Source organism: Canis lupus, chromosome 20, assembly GCF_011100685.1.
Source record: "Canis lupus familiaris isolate Mischka breed German Shepherd chromosome 20, alternate assembly UU_Cfam_GSD_1.0, whole genome shotgun sequence".
NCBI lineage: Eukaryota > Metazoa > Chordata > Mammalia > Carnivora > Canidae > Canis > Canis lupus.
Genome location: NC_049241.1, coordinates 39,990,011 through 40,004,988, shown reverse-complemented (window position 1 = coordinate 40,004,988; position 14,978 = coordinate 39,990,011). Strand labels below are relative to the sequence as shown.

Sequence of the window (14,978 nt, the reverse complement as noted above, 5' to 3'; positions counted from 1 at the left end):
CCCTCTGTCACCTATGACCTATGACATCTGGCCCCAGCCGCTGACCTCTCACGACCCCACCTCTGACTTCAGCTGCCAAGTATGAATGCAAAGATAAGCAAAGCCCAGAGAAGGGAGTCTGGCCTGACCTGGCTGTTGGGCTTCTTGCTGGGTTAGGATGGAGCTCGAGTTTTCCCAGCTGAGGGGATGATCTTTCCTTATCTTGGCATGGACTGGCACCTGCTGGTGAATGTTTGCCTCGTAATGGACAAGGACGGAGCCAACGGTCGGGCACCTGCTGGTGAATGCTTGCCTCGTAAAGGACAAGTACGCAGCCAACGATCAGTCCCAGGCCGGCGGGTGGTGATGCCTGTGGGGGAACGTTCGGCTCCTACCTCGCCTCCCCGAGCCACGCCCTCACCGTCATGGGCTCAGCCGCCGCCCCGCCCCTATCTACAAAGCTCCATTGATCTGTGTCCCTCTCCGGCCGCATCCTTCCTAGGGTCTACCCCCGTCCGACCGACCTTCTTTCATCCCACTGGCTATTCCTGACTCAGGCCTCACCCCACCCACGAGGGCCTCGTCGTCGGTCACAGGCCTCGCACTGTCTAGAGACCGATCCTGTGTTCCGTTTCCTAGAGCCAGCTTCTCTCCCCGGACACCTCATTCCCTCCCCTCCCAGCACCAGGCCTGGGATTTGGACTCTGACCTGCCCGCCCGCCCCGAAGAGGCTGATCCTTTCCCTCGAGGCCCCTGCCCCCCACGCCTCCAGGACTCCGGGTCCAAAGCTCAGACAGCTCCCTCACAGGCCCCGCCTCCTCACCCTCGAGGCCCCGCCCCCTGCTTAGGGTCCTCGCCCATTGGTCGAAGCTTCCGCCCCTCCCGCGGCACGGCTGTGGCGCAGGCGGAGCCGCTCCTCAGCCCGCCCTCTGGAGCCTCACTTCCGGGCGCCCGCACGCGCCGCCCCGCCCCGGCGGCCGAGAGGTACCATGGAGCGCCAGGTGAGGGCTCGGCCCGCGGTGCCCGTGGTCCTTGCAGCCCGGGCCGGGTCTGACCCTCGTGTGTCCCCTGCGCAGGTGCTGCTGAACGAGCCCGAGGAGGCGGCGGCGCTGTACCGGGGCCTTAGCCGCCAGCCCGCGCTGAGCGCCGCCAGCCTGGGCCCGGATGTCACCACGCAGTACGGGGGCCGCTACCGGACGGTGCACACCGGTGTGTGTTTGGAGGGGGATCGAGTGGCGGGCCCATTCCGGGGCGGTGCACTTTCGCGGAGAAGCGGGAGATGTGGAGGGCTTGCTGCTTGACAGTGCACTCGAGTGGTTTGCAGAAAGTGGGTGTAGGAGGGTGCACCCTCATACAGGTGTGTGAGGGACGCTGCCCGGTGTGTTAAGGCACGATGCCTTTGAGTGCATGGTTGACGGTGTGGGAATAGAATTCAGACCGGGATACACGGTGTGGGCCTTGTAGGCTCACCCCTCACCATATCCCATACATGTGCCAGCCTCCCCTCAAGTATGAGGGTGGGAGTACGAGCTGGGAGCAGTAGTGGTTTCTCTCTGACATGCTGTTAGCTCAGGCCTAGACTTGAGTTGTGGCCAGGTGTTGTCCCTCCTGCTTCCAGCATATCCAGAAAGACTGCAGAGGTGGCCTGGGCTTTCCTTCCTTGTGAGGGGGTGAAAGGAGCCTGTACTGGGACTGGTCAGCTCAAATTAAGTCTCATGCCTCCTCACAGAGTGGACCCAGAGGGACCTGGAACGCATGGAGAACATTCGATTCTGCCGCCAGTACCTGGTGTTCCATGATGGGGACTCAGTGGTGTTCTCAGGGCCTGCAGGCAACAGTGTGGAGACCCGGGGGGAGTAAGTTTGAGGGAAGAAGCTTGTGGGCAAGGCCACAGCCATCTGCAAGCCTTTTATGAAGGCCTGCCATGTGCCATGGTGCAGGTAGGGCCCTGAAGGAAGACTAGGAGCCAGGTTCTTGCCCCTTGGGAGCTCATGTGGTCTCAATTGACATGGCCTGATGAGCACTGGAGACTTTGTTCAAACTTGAGCCTGAACTAGAGCCCATGGAGCTTCAGGGGGGCTGGGGAGAGTAGAGCCCGTGCCCCAGGCAAGAGAGGCAAGGCCAGCTGCCATGATGGAGCTGTAAGGGCTGTAGGGGCGGAGGTGAGACCAGTCTCAAGAATCTTGTCTAAGAGGTTGTGGCCAATAAGGGGGCAGGATGGGACTGTGTGGGTGGTGATCCCGACTTCCTACCCCATGTCCTCCTCAGGCTGCTGAGCAGAGACTCTCCTTCGGGCGCCATGAAAGCTGTGCTGCGCAAGGCTGGAGGCACAAGCCCTGGGGAGGAGAAGCAGTTCCTGGAGGTGAGTCTGTATGGGACCAGGTGGTGGGCAACGGGGGGCTCAGTCCCACAGATGAGGCTCTGTTGGGGGGGGCAGGTAACCTGACACCCAGATGTCCTCAGGTTTGGGAGAAGAACCGGAAGCTCAAGAGCTTCAACCTGTCATTGCTGGAGAAACATGGGCTTGTGTACGAGGACGGTAGGCAGCTGGCTGGTGAGAGACAGGGTGGACAGGAGGGGCAGCCATCACCCAGGTCTCCCCCTGATCAGCCTTCCTTACACCCAGACTGCTTTGGCTGCCTGTCCTGGTCACACTCGGAGACACACTTGTTGTATGTGGCAGAGAAGAAGCGCCCGAAGACTGAGTCCTTCTTTCAGACAAAAGCCTTGGACGTCAGCAGCAGTGATGAGGAGATGGCCAGGCCGAAGAAACCAGACCAGGCCATCAAGGTGCTCATGTTTATGGCCAGTCCGTGAAGGCCCTCCGGGGCCGCCTAGGGCTCGGTGTGCTTCCTGCCCACATCGTGCCTGTCAGAACTGGGGAGGAAAGACAGGCTGGACATTGAGTATTTTGTATTCTTAGGGGGATCAGTTTGTGTTTTATGAAGACTGGGGAGAAAACATGGTTTCCAAAAGCACTCCTGTGCTCTGCGTGCTGGATGTCGAGAGTGGCAACATCTCTGTGCTTGAAGGGGTCCCTGAGAGTGTGTCCCCTGGACAGGTTAGCACTGACTCAACCTGCCTCACTCCTGGGAGTGTGGGGGCCCTGCTTGAGCCGCTGCCCCTTGTTCACCCTTGCCCTGGGGTTTTGTTTACAGGCATTCTGGGCCCCTGGAGACACAGGCGTGGTGTTTGTAGGCTGGTGGCATGAGCCCTTCCGGCTGGGCATCCGCTTCTGCACCAATCGCAGGTGAGGAAGCGGGGCAGGGCAGGGGGCCTTTCAGCTTAGTCTGGCCTGAAACTGAGTGTCTCTCTGGTGGTTCCAGGTCAGCCCTATACTATGTGGATCTCACTGGGGGTCAATGTGGTAAGTGCTGGTGCCTACCTGTGCTTTGCTGGCACATACACTGGCCCTACCGGCCTGCATGATGCTCACATTTTCGTCTGGTCTAGAGCTTCTCTCAGATGACTCTCTGGCTGTGTCTTCTCCCCGGCTGAGCCCAGACCAGTGTCGCATTGTCTACCTGCGGTACCCATCTCTGGTCCCCCATCATCAGTGTAGCCAGCTGTGTCTGGTGAGCTGGAGGAGGGTGGGGAGTGGTGAGCAAAAGGAAACGATGGTGGATGGGAGCTGAAGGGTCAGTTTCATCTCCCCATGGGCCCCTCACTGGACCTCCTGTCTTGGGTGCAGTGATGGTGTGAGTTCTGTCTGTCTTCCTAGGGCAGGACCTAGAGGCTGAGCGTGCTGGCATGGGGCTTTGCACTGTCAGGACCCGCCACCTTAGAGCCTCCTCTATCTACAAGAATGCTCTTCCCTTTGCTTCTCATCTGCCCGTGATCAGGCTCAACAAGGGGCTGGGATGTAGCTGGCAGTTACAAAGTATTAGTCCTTGCCCAAGAGCAACTCCTTGGGAAAGTCCCAGGCCCCTTTGGGCATCTGTCCAGGTTACCAGAAAAGAAATACATCAGGCTTGTCTCAGGTCCTCCCCTCCCCCGAGGCTACCCAGGGTGGTCAGAGAAGAGGATGGGTAAAGAGCTCTGTGCCCTCAGGACACTGCCAGTCCCCTGGTGGGCCTGACCAGTGTGTTCTTTTGCAGTATGACTGGTATACCAAGGTCACCTCGGTGGTGGTGGATGTCGTCCCTCGGCAACTGGGAGGTAAGGGGTATGTCTCCAGTTAGGTGCAGCAGAGCCTACAGCTCTGTTTTCCTGCCATCTGTTATCCTTGTGCGGGGCCAGCTGCCTCAGCTCTTCTTTTCTGGCTTCTATCTGAAGTGTCCCACCCTGCTGGGCCAGCCCCGTGTCCAGCCTGCATGGGGAACAGAACCTTCACCTTAGGGAACAGTTCTGATACAAGTCAGCAGGACCAAAGCTGAGATCAGAGTCGCCCAAGGTGGCAGGGGATTTAGATTTCTTTTTTTTTTTTTTTTTTTTTAAGATTTTATTTATTTATTTATTCATGAGAGACACAGAGAGAGAGAGGCAGAGACACAGGCAGAGGGAGAAGCAGGCTCCATGCAGAGAGCCTGACGTAGGACTCGATCCCGGGACTCCACGATCACACTCCGGGCTGCAGGCGGCGCTAAGCCGCTGCGCCACCGGGGCTGCCCGATTTAGATGATTTCATTTCCATGCTGCAACTCCTAGGCAGAGCTTGTGTTTCCAGTGATTGGTTAAAGCCTCTGCTCAAGGGGGGGCCTCAGAAAGCACACTAGGTTGGAAAGTCCTGGAGAAGCCACAAGCTCAAGGGTGCTACACTGTCCTGCTCCCAGCCCCCACTGTAGTGTTTGTCCTATCTAAGCTGCTGAGTCAGTGGGATCTCTTCTTAACCATGACAGGTCCTCGGACAGCATCCTCATCTCCCTGAGCTTCCATTTATTATCTGTGGGTGGTGGTAGCCTCTGTCTTCTTTATAGCATTATAGTAAGGGTTAAACGAGTGATATCAAATGTGGAATCTATTCAGCCCCCTCTAAATCTATTCAGAGTATAGGTCTGAATAGATCTATATGAATAGATCTGAATAGATCTATTCAGAGTGCCTCTGCCAGGCATTCTGCTGAGCACCATCATGGACAGACAGACAGTATCATCTTGGTTATAGCACTTGGTGCCTACCAGGGGCTCAGTAAGAGCAACACATAGGAGACCCAGTGCATTTCTTCCAAGCAGCTATGGTTGCTCTCAGAAGCTCTTGAGCTCTGCCTCTCCTGGCACTCAGAGGCCTCTGCCCCCAGCCCCCTCTTCAGGCAGCCCCTTATCACCTCAGGTACCCCCATGTATAGGACTGCCATTCTGTCACAGTTGCAGGGGTTCTGGGGGGTGGAGAGTTCTCCAACCCAGCTGGCCTCATAGGCTTGACCTCCCATACCTCCACTGCTGGATGTGGCCTCAGCCCTCCCATCTTTGCAGAGAACTTCTCTGGGATCTACTGCAGCCTTCTGCCTTTGGGATGCTGGTCAGCTGACAGCCAGAGAGTGGTTTTTGACTCAGCCCAGCGTAGCCGGCAGGTAAGGGGCCCTATGTTGAGAGGCAGCCCCCCGACCAACCTCCAGGAACCCTGGGCCCAGGGCATAGCATATACACACTGCTGGGTGGAATGCCCTGCCACAGGTCTTACAAGCCCCTTTAGGCCCTGCCTGCCCCTGTCCTGGACTTTTTCTTAAGGAGACTGCCTGCCTGCTCTGGTGCCCCACAGCAGAGCCCTTGGCCTTTTCTCCTGAGGCTGAGGTACAATTCCCCTTCCCCCAGGCATTTCCAGCTGGGGGACGAGGCAGCTGCCACCAGGTGGGTCCCCAAACACTAAACAGAGAGCTAATGGAGATGGGGAGAAAAAATGTGGGTAAGGACACTCACAGTGTGCCAAGATTCTTTTTCTTTAGTGTGATATCATTTGTTTCTCATACTAGCTCAGGGGCTCAGAGGCATTCCTTGCTTTACCCAGAGTCACTCTGCAAGTTGTGATGGGGCTGGGATTTGAGTCCAGGCCTCCATACCACTACCAGTGGCAACTAAAGAGCCATTGCCATAGTTGTTCACAGCCTTGGCCTGGCCCAGGGGTCCCTAAGAGGGTCGAGAGGTGGGAGAGGGACCCATAGGGCTCTTGGATGTGGTACCACATGTGTCCTCCCCTCTGCCTCAGGATCTGTTTGTTGTGGACACCCAGATGGGCAGTGTGACCTCCCTGACCGCTGGTGAGCAGGGCGGGTGAGCAGGCCAGCCAGGCCAGGGGTGGGAATGGAGCTCCAGCACATGGGGCAGTAGTGGCACCCTTGGCCACTCTGCACCACTGACTGTCCCGCAGCCTTTACTGCATCTTGCAAGGACCCTGACCATGCAGGACCTTCCCAGCCAACAGACTGCCTCCCCTGCTCCACTCTGCTCTGCACAACCAGGCCTTGACTCAGCACATCCCCTGCTTCTCAAACCTACAAAATTCTTTCTTGCCAAGATCTGCCAGAGTCATCCTTCCCCCAACTTCCAAAACCTCAGGCAAAGGCAACTCTGCTATCCCAGGGCCCATGAGAAACTCTACGTTGGCCCCCTCATCCTTCTCTTATCTGGGCCTTTGATTCTGCCCCTAAAATATCTTGAGTTCTCAACCTGCCCTAACTGTAGTCCTTCCTCCACAGAAGTTCCAAAATATTGTTCCTAAATTGTATCTCATCATACAGTCCCTGGTTAAGAATTTCCTTGGACCCCAATGCCCAGAATCAGCACCACTCCACCCCCCTAGGCCTACCTGCCACCCCTGCTGATTGCAATCACTAAGTTGTAGGTGGACATGCCATGGTCGGCTGTGTCCCCAGATTTGCCAGTCCCTGGGCTTAGCATCTGCTGGTTGAACGAGGTACTAAGCAAGAGGCTCACCCAAGGCTGTGTGCAGTTGGGTGTTTGTGACAACCCTTTTGTGGGTGTTCCTTTGCTTCTCGGGATGAAAGGGACACTCTGACATAGAGCTACTGCCCTGGGGCTCTGACTGTGCAGGGAGTGGGTGGGGGAAAGGTGGTGGCATCTGCCTTCTCCAGGGGGGTCAGGTGGAAGCTGGAAGCTGCTCACAATTGACCGGGACCTCATGGTGGCACAGTTCTCCACGCCCAGCCTGCCCCCAAGCCTGGTGAGTGTTGGTGGGCCCCGGACCAGGAAGTGAGGGTTCTGTGTAGGCAGAGCTCCCCAGGTCAGGGAGCTGGCCTGAGTCTGACTGCGGTTGGTCAGCATGTGGGAGGCCGAGAAGTGGTCCCAGCCCAGCATGGTCCATAGGGGTCTGGCACCCATGGGGAGCTACTACCAGGTGTAGGTCTGCTCTATAAAGAATAGGGTACCCAGGAAAGTGCCCAGTCCTCTGGCACAGCAGAGGACACAGCAGAGCCTAAAAGTTCAGGAGGGAAGGGTGTGTGTTTATGTGGGAGTGCTTCTGCATATACCGGCTCACAGCATTAGTCTATGATGTACCCTCGAGGTGGTAAAAGGCCTAGCATAGTGAGAGCTGCCCACCTCCCACGTGGCAGAGGCAGCCAAGCCACCTATGACACACTTTTTCCCCTTGGCAGAAAGTTGGGTTCCTGCCTCCTGCCGGGAAGGAGCAGACAGTATTGTGGGTGTCCCTGGAAGAGGCCGAGCCTATTTCTGACATCTCCTGGGCCATCCGGGTACTGCAGCCACCCCCAGAGCAAGAGAATGTACAGTTCGGTGAGCTGGGCCAGGGCAGAGGGACACCTCCCAAGTTCCCTGCACGTATTACCCCTTCTGTGCCCCTCCCTCACATTGTGACGTTTCTTGGGATTACCTCTAAGAGACCTCCTGTTCTTCTTGTGCATGGTCATGGGGAGTAGTGCCTGGGTATGTGGGCACCTAGTCTGGATATCAGGACTGGGCATCACCAGGCCAGATCCTCTGTGGTAGGGAAACCAAAGCCCAAAGATGCTACCTTATTCGAGGCCTCTGACCACATCTCATCTAGAATGCTGTCCTGACAGAGTGGGTCTCCCAACTAAGACAGGAGGAGTATGAGCCACCTGGAGTCCCAGGTGTCCTGATGCAGGCTACCTTGACCAGATCTTTCTTTCAGAGGTCAGCCCTAGACCTGCAGCTGCAGCTCAGGCCTTTGCTGGGGAAACACCTCAGCAGCAGCACTGGCTCTGCTAACTCCTGCCTTCTCCCTGCAGCTGGCCTTGACTTTGAAGCAATCCTTCTACAGCCCAGCAACCCTCCAGATAAGACCCAAGTGCCCATGGTGGTCATGCCCCACGGTAAGCATCCAGTCTAAGAGCTGCTGCCCTCCCACTGCCCATCCTAGCTGGCTCATTCACTCTCTGCTCCATGTCTGCAGGGGGACCCCATTCATCCTTTGTCACTGCCTGGATGCTGTTCCCAGCCATGCTTTGCAAGATGGGTTTTGCAGTACTCCTAGGTGAGTAAGCAGAGCCCTACAGCAGTGGTAGGGCTGTGGAGGGTGATGGGTGGCCTGGTTTGTAAGCACCACGGGTAGCACCCTAGTCTCCGGGCCTGTCTGCAGCCTGGCACCAGCAGCCTGGTAATGGCCCAGCCTCAGGCTCCACGGCGTGGTCACAACATGAAATAACATGGGACTTCCATGGAAATGGTACTGTGGTCACTGGGCAATAGCCTCAAATCTCTTGGCCCCATGCCTTGACAGTCTGTGGTGCAGCTGGCCCTAAGGCCTACTTCACAAGGGATGAAAGTGCATCCAGGGGGCTGGGAATGTCACTGACCACCTTATCTGCTTCCTCCCTGGCCTCCAGTGAACTATCGAGGCTCCACGGGTTTTGGCCAGGACAGCATCCTCTCCCTTCCTGGCAAAGTGGGCCACCAGGATGTGAAGGATGTCCAGGTAGCAGGGGCTGGGGCTTCTGGATAGGCTGGAGGGTCAACCGTATTGGGGTGTGTTTCATTCAGGTGGGCAGCCAGCTGCAGCACACTCTGCCCCACCCTGTAGTTTGCAGTAGAGCAGGTGCTCCAGGAGGAACACTTTGACGCTGACCGAGTGGCTCTGATGGGTGGTTCCCATGGTGGCTTCCTCTCCTGCCACCTGATTGGTCAGTACCCTGAGACCTATAGGGCCTGTGTGGCGAGGAACCCTGTGATCAACATTGCCTCCATGATGGGCTCCACTGACATCCCTGACTGGTGGGTGTGCTCCACAGGTCCCTGCCCTTCTCTGTGTTGTCTCATACCCCACATAGAGCCCCCACAGGCTCCAGGGCTCCTTGGGCATGCTTCAGTGCAATCTCTTACAGGTGCGTGGTGGAGGCTGGTTTCCCTTATAGCAGCGACTGCCTGCCAGATCTCAGTGTGTGGGCTGAGATGCTGGACAAGTCACCCATCAAGTATACCCCTCAGGTATGTGGTCCTCCCCCTGCCTGGTGTGCTGCCAATCTATCCAGAGCCCAGCTCACCACCACTCCCCATGTCCCCAGGTAAAGACGCCGCTGCTGCTGATGCTGGGCCAGGAGGACCGGCGTGTGCCCTTCAAGCAGGGCATGGAGTATTACCGTGCCCTCAAGGCCCGGAATGTGCCTGTTCGGTGAGTGTGGCAGGACAGCCCTGACAGCTGGTGGGCAGGGGAGCAGGGGAGAACCCTCCAACCTGAAACATTATTGCACAACTACAGGCTCCTGCTGTATCCCAAAAGCACCCATGCACTTTCAGAAGTGGAGGTGGAGTCAGACAGCTTCATGAATGCTGTGCTGTGGCTGCACACACACTTGGGCAGCTGAAGCTCTGCCTCCCTGCATGAGCTGGTTGGCATAAGCCACACTTCGGTCTTGGAGAGCCCCAGGGTCTGAAAGATCAGCAAGAGGATTCTTGGACTCTGGACTCTGTGGATGGGTGAGCCGAGGAATGTAGGCTCTACGGTCATAATAAATGAGGACACAGAGTATGGTTCCTGCTGGTACTTTGTACCAAGCCATCCCGAACTCCAGCCTCATCTTTGAGGTTCAGAGACCATAGGCCCTGGGTGTGGTAACTTTAAGGACCTCACCCACCTCCAGTGTGAGGGGGAGGGGACAGTGAGAGGCCCAGCTGCTGCCTGTTACCAGGCTAGCTCCCTCTTCTCTTACCACCATTTTATCGAGGCAACTAGTGAGGCCCTGCCCTTCCACAGCACCTGCAGGTTAAGGTAGGCTTAAATGAGGTTTCCCCGCCCAGCACTGCTAGGCTTGAGCCACCTAGGCCCTAGCAAGGGCGTACACCCACTGATTTCCCAGCAGAGGCTAAGAAGCACCCTGCACAGGTATAAAGAGAAGAGGCAGCTTTATGTCTGATAGGAAGCTCTGTGCTCTCCAAAGTACATGAGATTGAGATTGGGCCTAGCCCAGCTGCATGACCTTGTGAATCCAGTCCGTAAATACAGAGACACGCATGAAGATGGCTGGCCAGCGAGGCCGGGCACACACTCGGTTGGGGATTATAATTCCCTCCAGGACCCAGCAGTCATGGGTAAAGCAGGCAAGTGGGCCCCCGTAGTCACCCTGGTAGATGAAAGAACTGGTAAGGGGGCCCTGGGCCAAGGCAGACACTAGCCTCCTTGGGGATGAAGTAGTACACTTTCAGGTTCCTGGGCCTTCTCTACATTGGGAACGGGTGCCCCAGTACTGACCTCACAGGCACCCACAGGGGCCAAAAGTCCCTCAGTGCACATCTCATTCTCCCGTATGCGTCCTCGGTGCTTGATGTTACATTCCTGGTTGGAGATGACATTCAGTGAAGCCACATTTAGGACTTTGTTGTTCCCTGTACCTACAATGATAAGAATGGGGAGGAGAGGGCCCTCTGGGTAGCATCTGAGTCTAGACCTCCTGGCCTGGGATAGTCCATGCCCCTGCACTGTGCTCTTTCTTACCTTTGGTCTCACCCCAACCTGCGATCTCACACTTGGTGCCTGGAGGCACCACATACTGCTCAGGGGGCAGGCAGATCAAGGCCACTCGCTGGTTCAGGGTCACAGGTCTTTAATGGGAACAAGAGTGCTCAGCATGTAAGTCCACAAGGCTCAGGCCCACCACACACCTTTTTGACTTGTCATACCTCTCCAGCTTGAGAAGAACAAGCTGGGAGCCTGAGGGCCCACACACCATCTTGGCCACGGGGATCTGCTGCAGGCCTGGCTCCCCCGGCTGTGGGTTCTGGAACAGGGTGCCCAACCACACCTCATAGCCCATGAGAGGCACGTGGCTGGGAGAGAAGTTCTGCTAGATTAGTCATGACTCATAGACTGCTTCCCCAATGCTCATCTGGGAAAAGTAGCTAAGGGGAAGACAAAGATGGGGGGTGGCACTGGATCCTCAAACCCAAGGGAGGCTCACCAGGAGGAGAAGCACTGCCGGGCAGTCAGTACCCACTGCTCTTTCACTAGGGATCCTCCACAAAAATGCTGGCCCTGCCTGGAAGAGTGGAGGTTAGGAGACAACAATGAGTTCCAGGACACAGGCTGGACTTGCCATCTCTTGGCCAGGACCTCTGAGGCCAGGAACACGGGTTCCCACTCCCCTGGTATAAGGGCAGAGGAGATAAGGATATACCCTTGGCTCCTCTCTTGGAGAGAGGCAGTTGTGTCTCACCGGTTGCGTAAGCTGACTGTCCAGGGTGAGTTCCCAGGCTGGCCCCCCACCACTCGCAGCTTGGAGCGCTGCTGGTCCAGGCGAGTCACCCTCTTGCCACACTTCTCAAACACCACCTGGTCTGGGAGATAGAATGGGCCTCAGGAAACTGGATGGAGGCCCCATTAGAGGCCCCAACCCACAAATGGCCCAAGTGCATACCCGGGGGCTCCAGGATGGATGGTGGTTGGTCATCATCTGAAAGAACCAAGTTCACCTGCGTTGAAGGAGCCAGCCTTTGTTTGTGGAGGCTGGGGGCAAGCCTCAAGGGAGCGTGGCGCTTACCGCAGCGCCGCAGGGCACAGTAGTCGAATGGAGTCCCCGGATCTGTAGTGTAGCACCAGGGCCCGTGGCTGTCCCGATCCGGGTTCCGGCAGAAGTTCTCCTCCAGATGCGCGTCGGGGGCGGAGATGGCTGTGAACCTGGGCGGGAGAGGGCACAGTCTCAGCAGGGGAATCCCAAACTCCTGCCAGGCTCCAGTTAGAGAGGCGACGGCGTGCCGCCTTAGGGCCATGCCCAGGTGGAGCCCGTGGCCTTAGTCCAGGAAGGGCCGGCGCGAGGACGGACTCACTGCGGCTTGTGCGGCATCTCCGCAGACCAGTGCTGGCACGGGACGCCCTTGCGGGTCCTGCTGACCGAGCCGCGGTACCGCTCTCCCACGCCGTTGTAGCAGTCTGCAGCGGGTGGGGGCGACGGTCAGCGCCTTCTCGCCCCAGCCCTCCCGCTCCAAGCTTCCAGTCCCAGCTTGGGGCTTACCTTCCGGCCGCACGTCGTCCGCGCAGCGCGGTATCTGATAGCAGAAGGCCACGCGCATGCCAGGCCGGGACGTAAAGCACCACGGCGCCTCCGAGCCGTCGGGGTTTCGGCAGAAGTTCTCCCGAAGGTCCCTGGGCGGGAGCTCCTCTCAGCTCCGGGCGAGGCGCAGCCCACCCCGCCTTCCTTCAAACCCCGCCCCGGGACCCCACTCCTGAGATCTCAGCCGCAAGGGTACGCCCCCCAGCGGCGGCCCGCCACCTCACTTGCAAGCATATTTCTCCGGCGCGAAACGGTGCTGATGCGGCTTCTGTGCGTCCCACCGCTGGCAGGGCACGCCCGCGGCGGTGGTGTTGGCCGTGCCCCGGTAGCCCTCGCCTTTCCCACGGAAGCAATTGAGCGTCGTGGACTCATGGCGCGGCTGTGCCTCGGACCCTTTGATAGACCGAGGCTGGTCGGAGCCCGGGTGGGAGCTGACACCCCGGCTGGGGCTGAGGCCGAGTCCAATTCCCTTGGGCCCTCCGCGGGGTCACGGCGCGTCCCTCCTCTCTCCCCAGGCAGGCCACGCCCCCCCCGCTTCCCAGGTGCCCTCCCAGGCCCCGCCCCCGAGCCCTACCGCAGCGCGTGAGGTCGCAGAATTCTCGCTCCACCTGCGGATCAGTGGTGTAGCACCAGGGCCGCTCGGAGCCGTCAGGATTCCGGCAGTAGTTGTCGTCCAGATCTTTGTCAAGGAACCTGGGGGCGGCACCGGGGCGCGAACAAGACCCTGGGACTCACGCCCTGTCTGGCCCCTGGAGCCCTGGGCTCTCCCCTAACCCGGCCCCCGCGGTGCCGAGCCAGCCCACACGTACTTGCCCGGCTCAAAGGGGTGAGCGTGCGGATGCTGCAGGTCCCAGCGCTGACACTCGCGTCCCGACTGGGTGCGGTCCACTGCGCCGCGATAATCCTCGCCATTGCACCAAACGCAAGCGGCTGGAAAGACAAGGCCGGTGGGTTCGTGGACGGGAGTGGGCATGTTCCTCCAGTCTCGACCTAGAGTCGCTTACCCTCCCGGCAGGACTTGATGCCACAGCTCTGGAAGCGCACTGCAGGGTCTGTCGTGTAGCACCAGGGACCTCCAGGGTCCCGGTCAGGGTTGCGGCAGAAGTTCTCCTCCAAGCCGTTCCGGAGTGTGGGCGTGTACCTGGGGATAGAGAGCAGCAATGCATCAGTGCGTGTTAGGGTGGGGGCAGGGGCCAGGCCAGGCAGAGGGGAGGGCTTACTTGTGGTCATTGGGGAACCTATGGCTCCAGTGCTGGCAGGGTAGACCGCCAGTGGTGATGGCCACAGTGCCCCGGTACTTGACCCCATTGTCCGTGATGCAGGTCCGCACATAGTCTGGAAGCAAGAGACCTCACTGTCAATGAGGCCCGAGACCTCGGCAGCCCTATCCTTCTCCACAGCACCTACCTTCCACAGGCCCACCTTCTCCACAGCACCTACCTTTCTTTTGGAAGAGGTCACAGTGCCCCGAACGTTGCAATTCTGTATAGGGTGAGTATTGGGTCCATGGCAGCAGTTGGCAACCGTGGCTGCTCACATTGTAGTGGAAGGCCCTGGGAGGACGAAGCACAGGGTCACCTAGGTTCACCTGCCACCCAGTCTTATCTAGATCCTGTAGTCACTTACCTGCAGTCCAGCAGGGGCCCACAACGCCCTGCACACTCCTCAGCATCTGCCACATCCTCTTGCCAAGGCCTAGGCCCCACCGAGTGTAACAGATGTTGCAGTTCTGTACCCCGCAACACCTGGAAGTCATTCAAGGGCGAGCGCTGCCCTGCGGGGATAGGAATGCATGTCAGTGCATTTATGTCGGCACATCCACACTTCATTGAGGGGATCAAAGCTACAAGGCCTCTAGAATGGGCATGTTCAGGGGTCAGACCCTTGTACAGAGTGGGAGAAGCAGACCCAGACATGGTAGTTATCACTAGTGGTCATGTTTACTAGGCAAGGCACTAGGCTCAAGTCTAAAACCTACACTATAATGAGAGCAGTGGGTGATGGTGCTTGTCCTATGGAGCTTATTTCATCTCATAGCTGAGAATGCTAAGGCTCAGAGCTGTCCTATTACCCAGGCAGAGACCCAACCCAGGAATTCTGACTCCAAGTCTGGGCTCTCATCAGCACTAGGGCATACGCTAGGTTAGTCAGTGTTAGATCAGGCTCGTGAGGGATAACTGCCTGCATGTGCGCATGCATCTGTGCAGTTCCCACACTGCCTCAATGCTACAGCAGACATCCTAAAGTAGGAAATGCCTATATGTATTCCTGGGGCTGCCCAGCTCTGCACAAGAAGCCAAGAGCTCTCACTGCAGCTCCATTCCTACTAGGAAAGTGAACTCCTGGCTTGAATAGCAGGATGGGCCTAGGGCTGACTCCTTCTTGAAGGCATATGGGGATCAGGGTGGGGAGCACTCACCAGGGGCCCCTGAGCACTGCGTCAGAAGCAGCAGGAGTGGGAGCCACCCCATCCTCCTGGCTGGAAGTTGCACTGTGACCCACCACAGGCCCATCCGGGAAATTGTGAAACCTGTCCCTACGGGATTGGGTGGCTCTGCCTCCACACCCCCACCCCAGGCCTGCT

General features: G+C 58.0%; 2 protein-coding genes across 5 annotated transcripts; one reads left to right on the top strand and one right to left on the bottom strand.

The window, feature by feature from the left end:
- The first annotated feature begins 830 nt into the window (after nucleotides 1–830).
- APEH (acylaminoacyl-peptide hydrolase) lies at nucleotides 831–9,879 on the top strand. 3 transcript variants are annotated; one of them, XM_038566423.1, is made up of 23 exons: nucleotides 831–980; nucleotides 1,056–1,188; nucleotides 1,709–1,835; nucleotides 2,248–2,341; nucleotides 2,443–2,518; nucleotides 2,606–2,769; nucleotides 2,903–3,040; nucleotides 3,138–3,229; nucleotides 3,306–3,346; nucleotides 3,433–3,554; nucleotides 4,077–4,137; nucleotides 5,391–5,488; nucleotides 5,730–5,765; nucleotides 6,121–6,172; nucleotides 7,007–7,095; nucleotides 7,529–7,667; nucleotides 8,144–8,227; nucleotides 8,308–8,388; nucleotides 8,741–8,829; nucleotides 8,935–9,125; nucleotides 9,236–9,338; nucleotides 9,416–9,522; nucleotides 9,610–9,879. In XM_038566423.1, the coding sequence occupies exons 1-23, from the start codon at nucleotides 969–971 to the stop codon at nucleotides 9,713–9,715; spliced, it is 2,235 nt and encodes a 744-aa protein (XP_038422351.1). In that variant the 5' UTR covers nucleotides 831–968; the 3' UTR covers nucleotides 9,716–9,879. The 3 variants fall into 3 exon arrangements, with proteins under 3 accessions (XP_038422351.1, XP_038422352.1, XP_038422353.1); XM_038566424.1 differs by lacking the exon at nucleotides 5,730–5,765; XM_038566425.1 differs by lacking the exons at nucleotides 831–980; nucleotides 1,709–1,835 and having other exon boundaries at nucleotides 1,053–1,188.
- A 357-nt stretch (nucleotides 9,880–10,236) lies between these two features.
- MST1 (macrophage stimulating 1) lies at nucleotides 10,237–14,953 on the bottom strand. Of its 2 annotated transcripts, XM_038566426.1 has the most exons (18): nucleotides 14,814–14,952; nucleotides 14,021–14,168; nucleotides 13,835–13,947; nucleotides 13,615–13,729; nucleotides 13,399–13,535; nucleotides 13,204–13,324; nucleotides 12,969–13,087; nucleotides 12,619–12,787; nucleotides 12,356–12,486; nucleotides 12,171–12,273; nucleotides 11,885–12,021; nucleotides 11,762–11,797; nucleotides 11,561–11,681; nucleotides 11,306–11,383; nucleotides 11,028–11,174; nucleotides 10,843–10,949; nucleotides 10,600–10,739; nucleotides 10,237–10,471 (listed from the first exon to the last, which is right to left on the bottom strand). In XM_038566426.1, exons 1-18 carry the CDS (start codon nucleotides 14,905–14,907, stop codon nucleotides 10,310–10,312), a joined length of 2,178 nt encoding a protein of 725 aa, XP_038422354.1. In that variant the 5' UTR covers nucleotides 14,908–14,952; the 3' UTR covers nucleotides 10,237–10,309. The 2 variants fall into 2 exon arrangements, with proteins under 2 accessions (XP_038422354.1, XP_038422355.1); XM_038566427.1 differs by lacking the exons at nucleotides 10,843–10,949; nucleotides 11,028–11,174 and having other exon boundaries at nucleotides 10,262–10,471; nucleotides 10,600–10,683; nucleotides 14,814–14,953.
- Nucleotides 14,954–14,978: the final 25 nt, after the last annotated feature.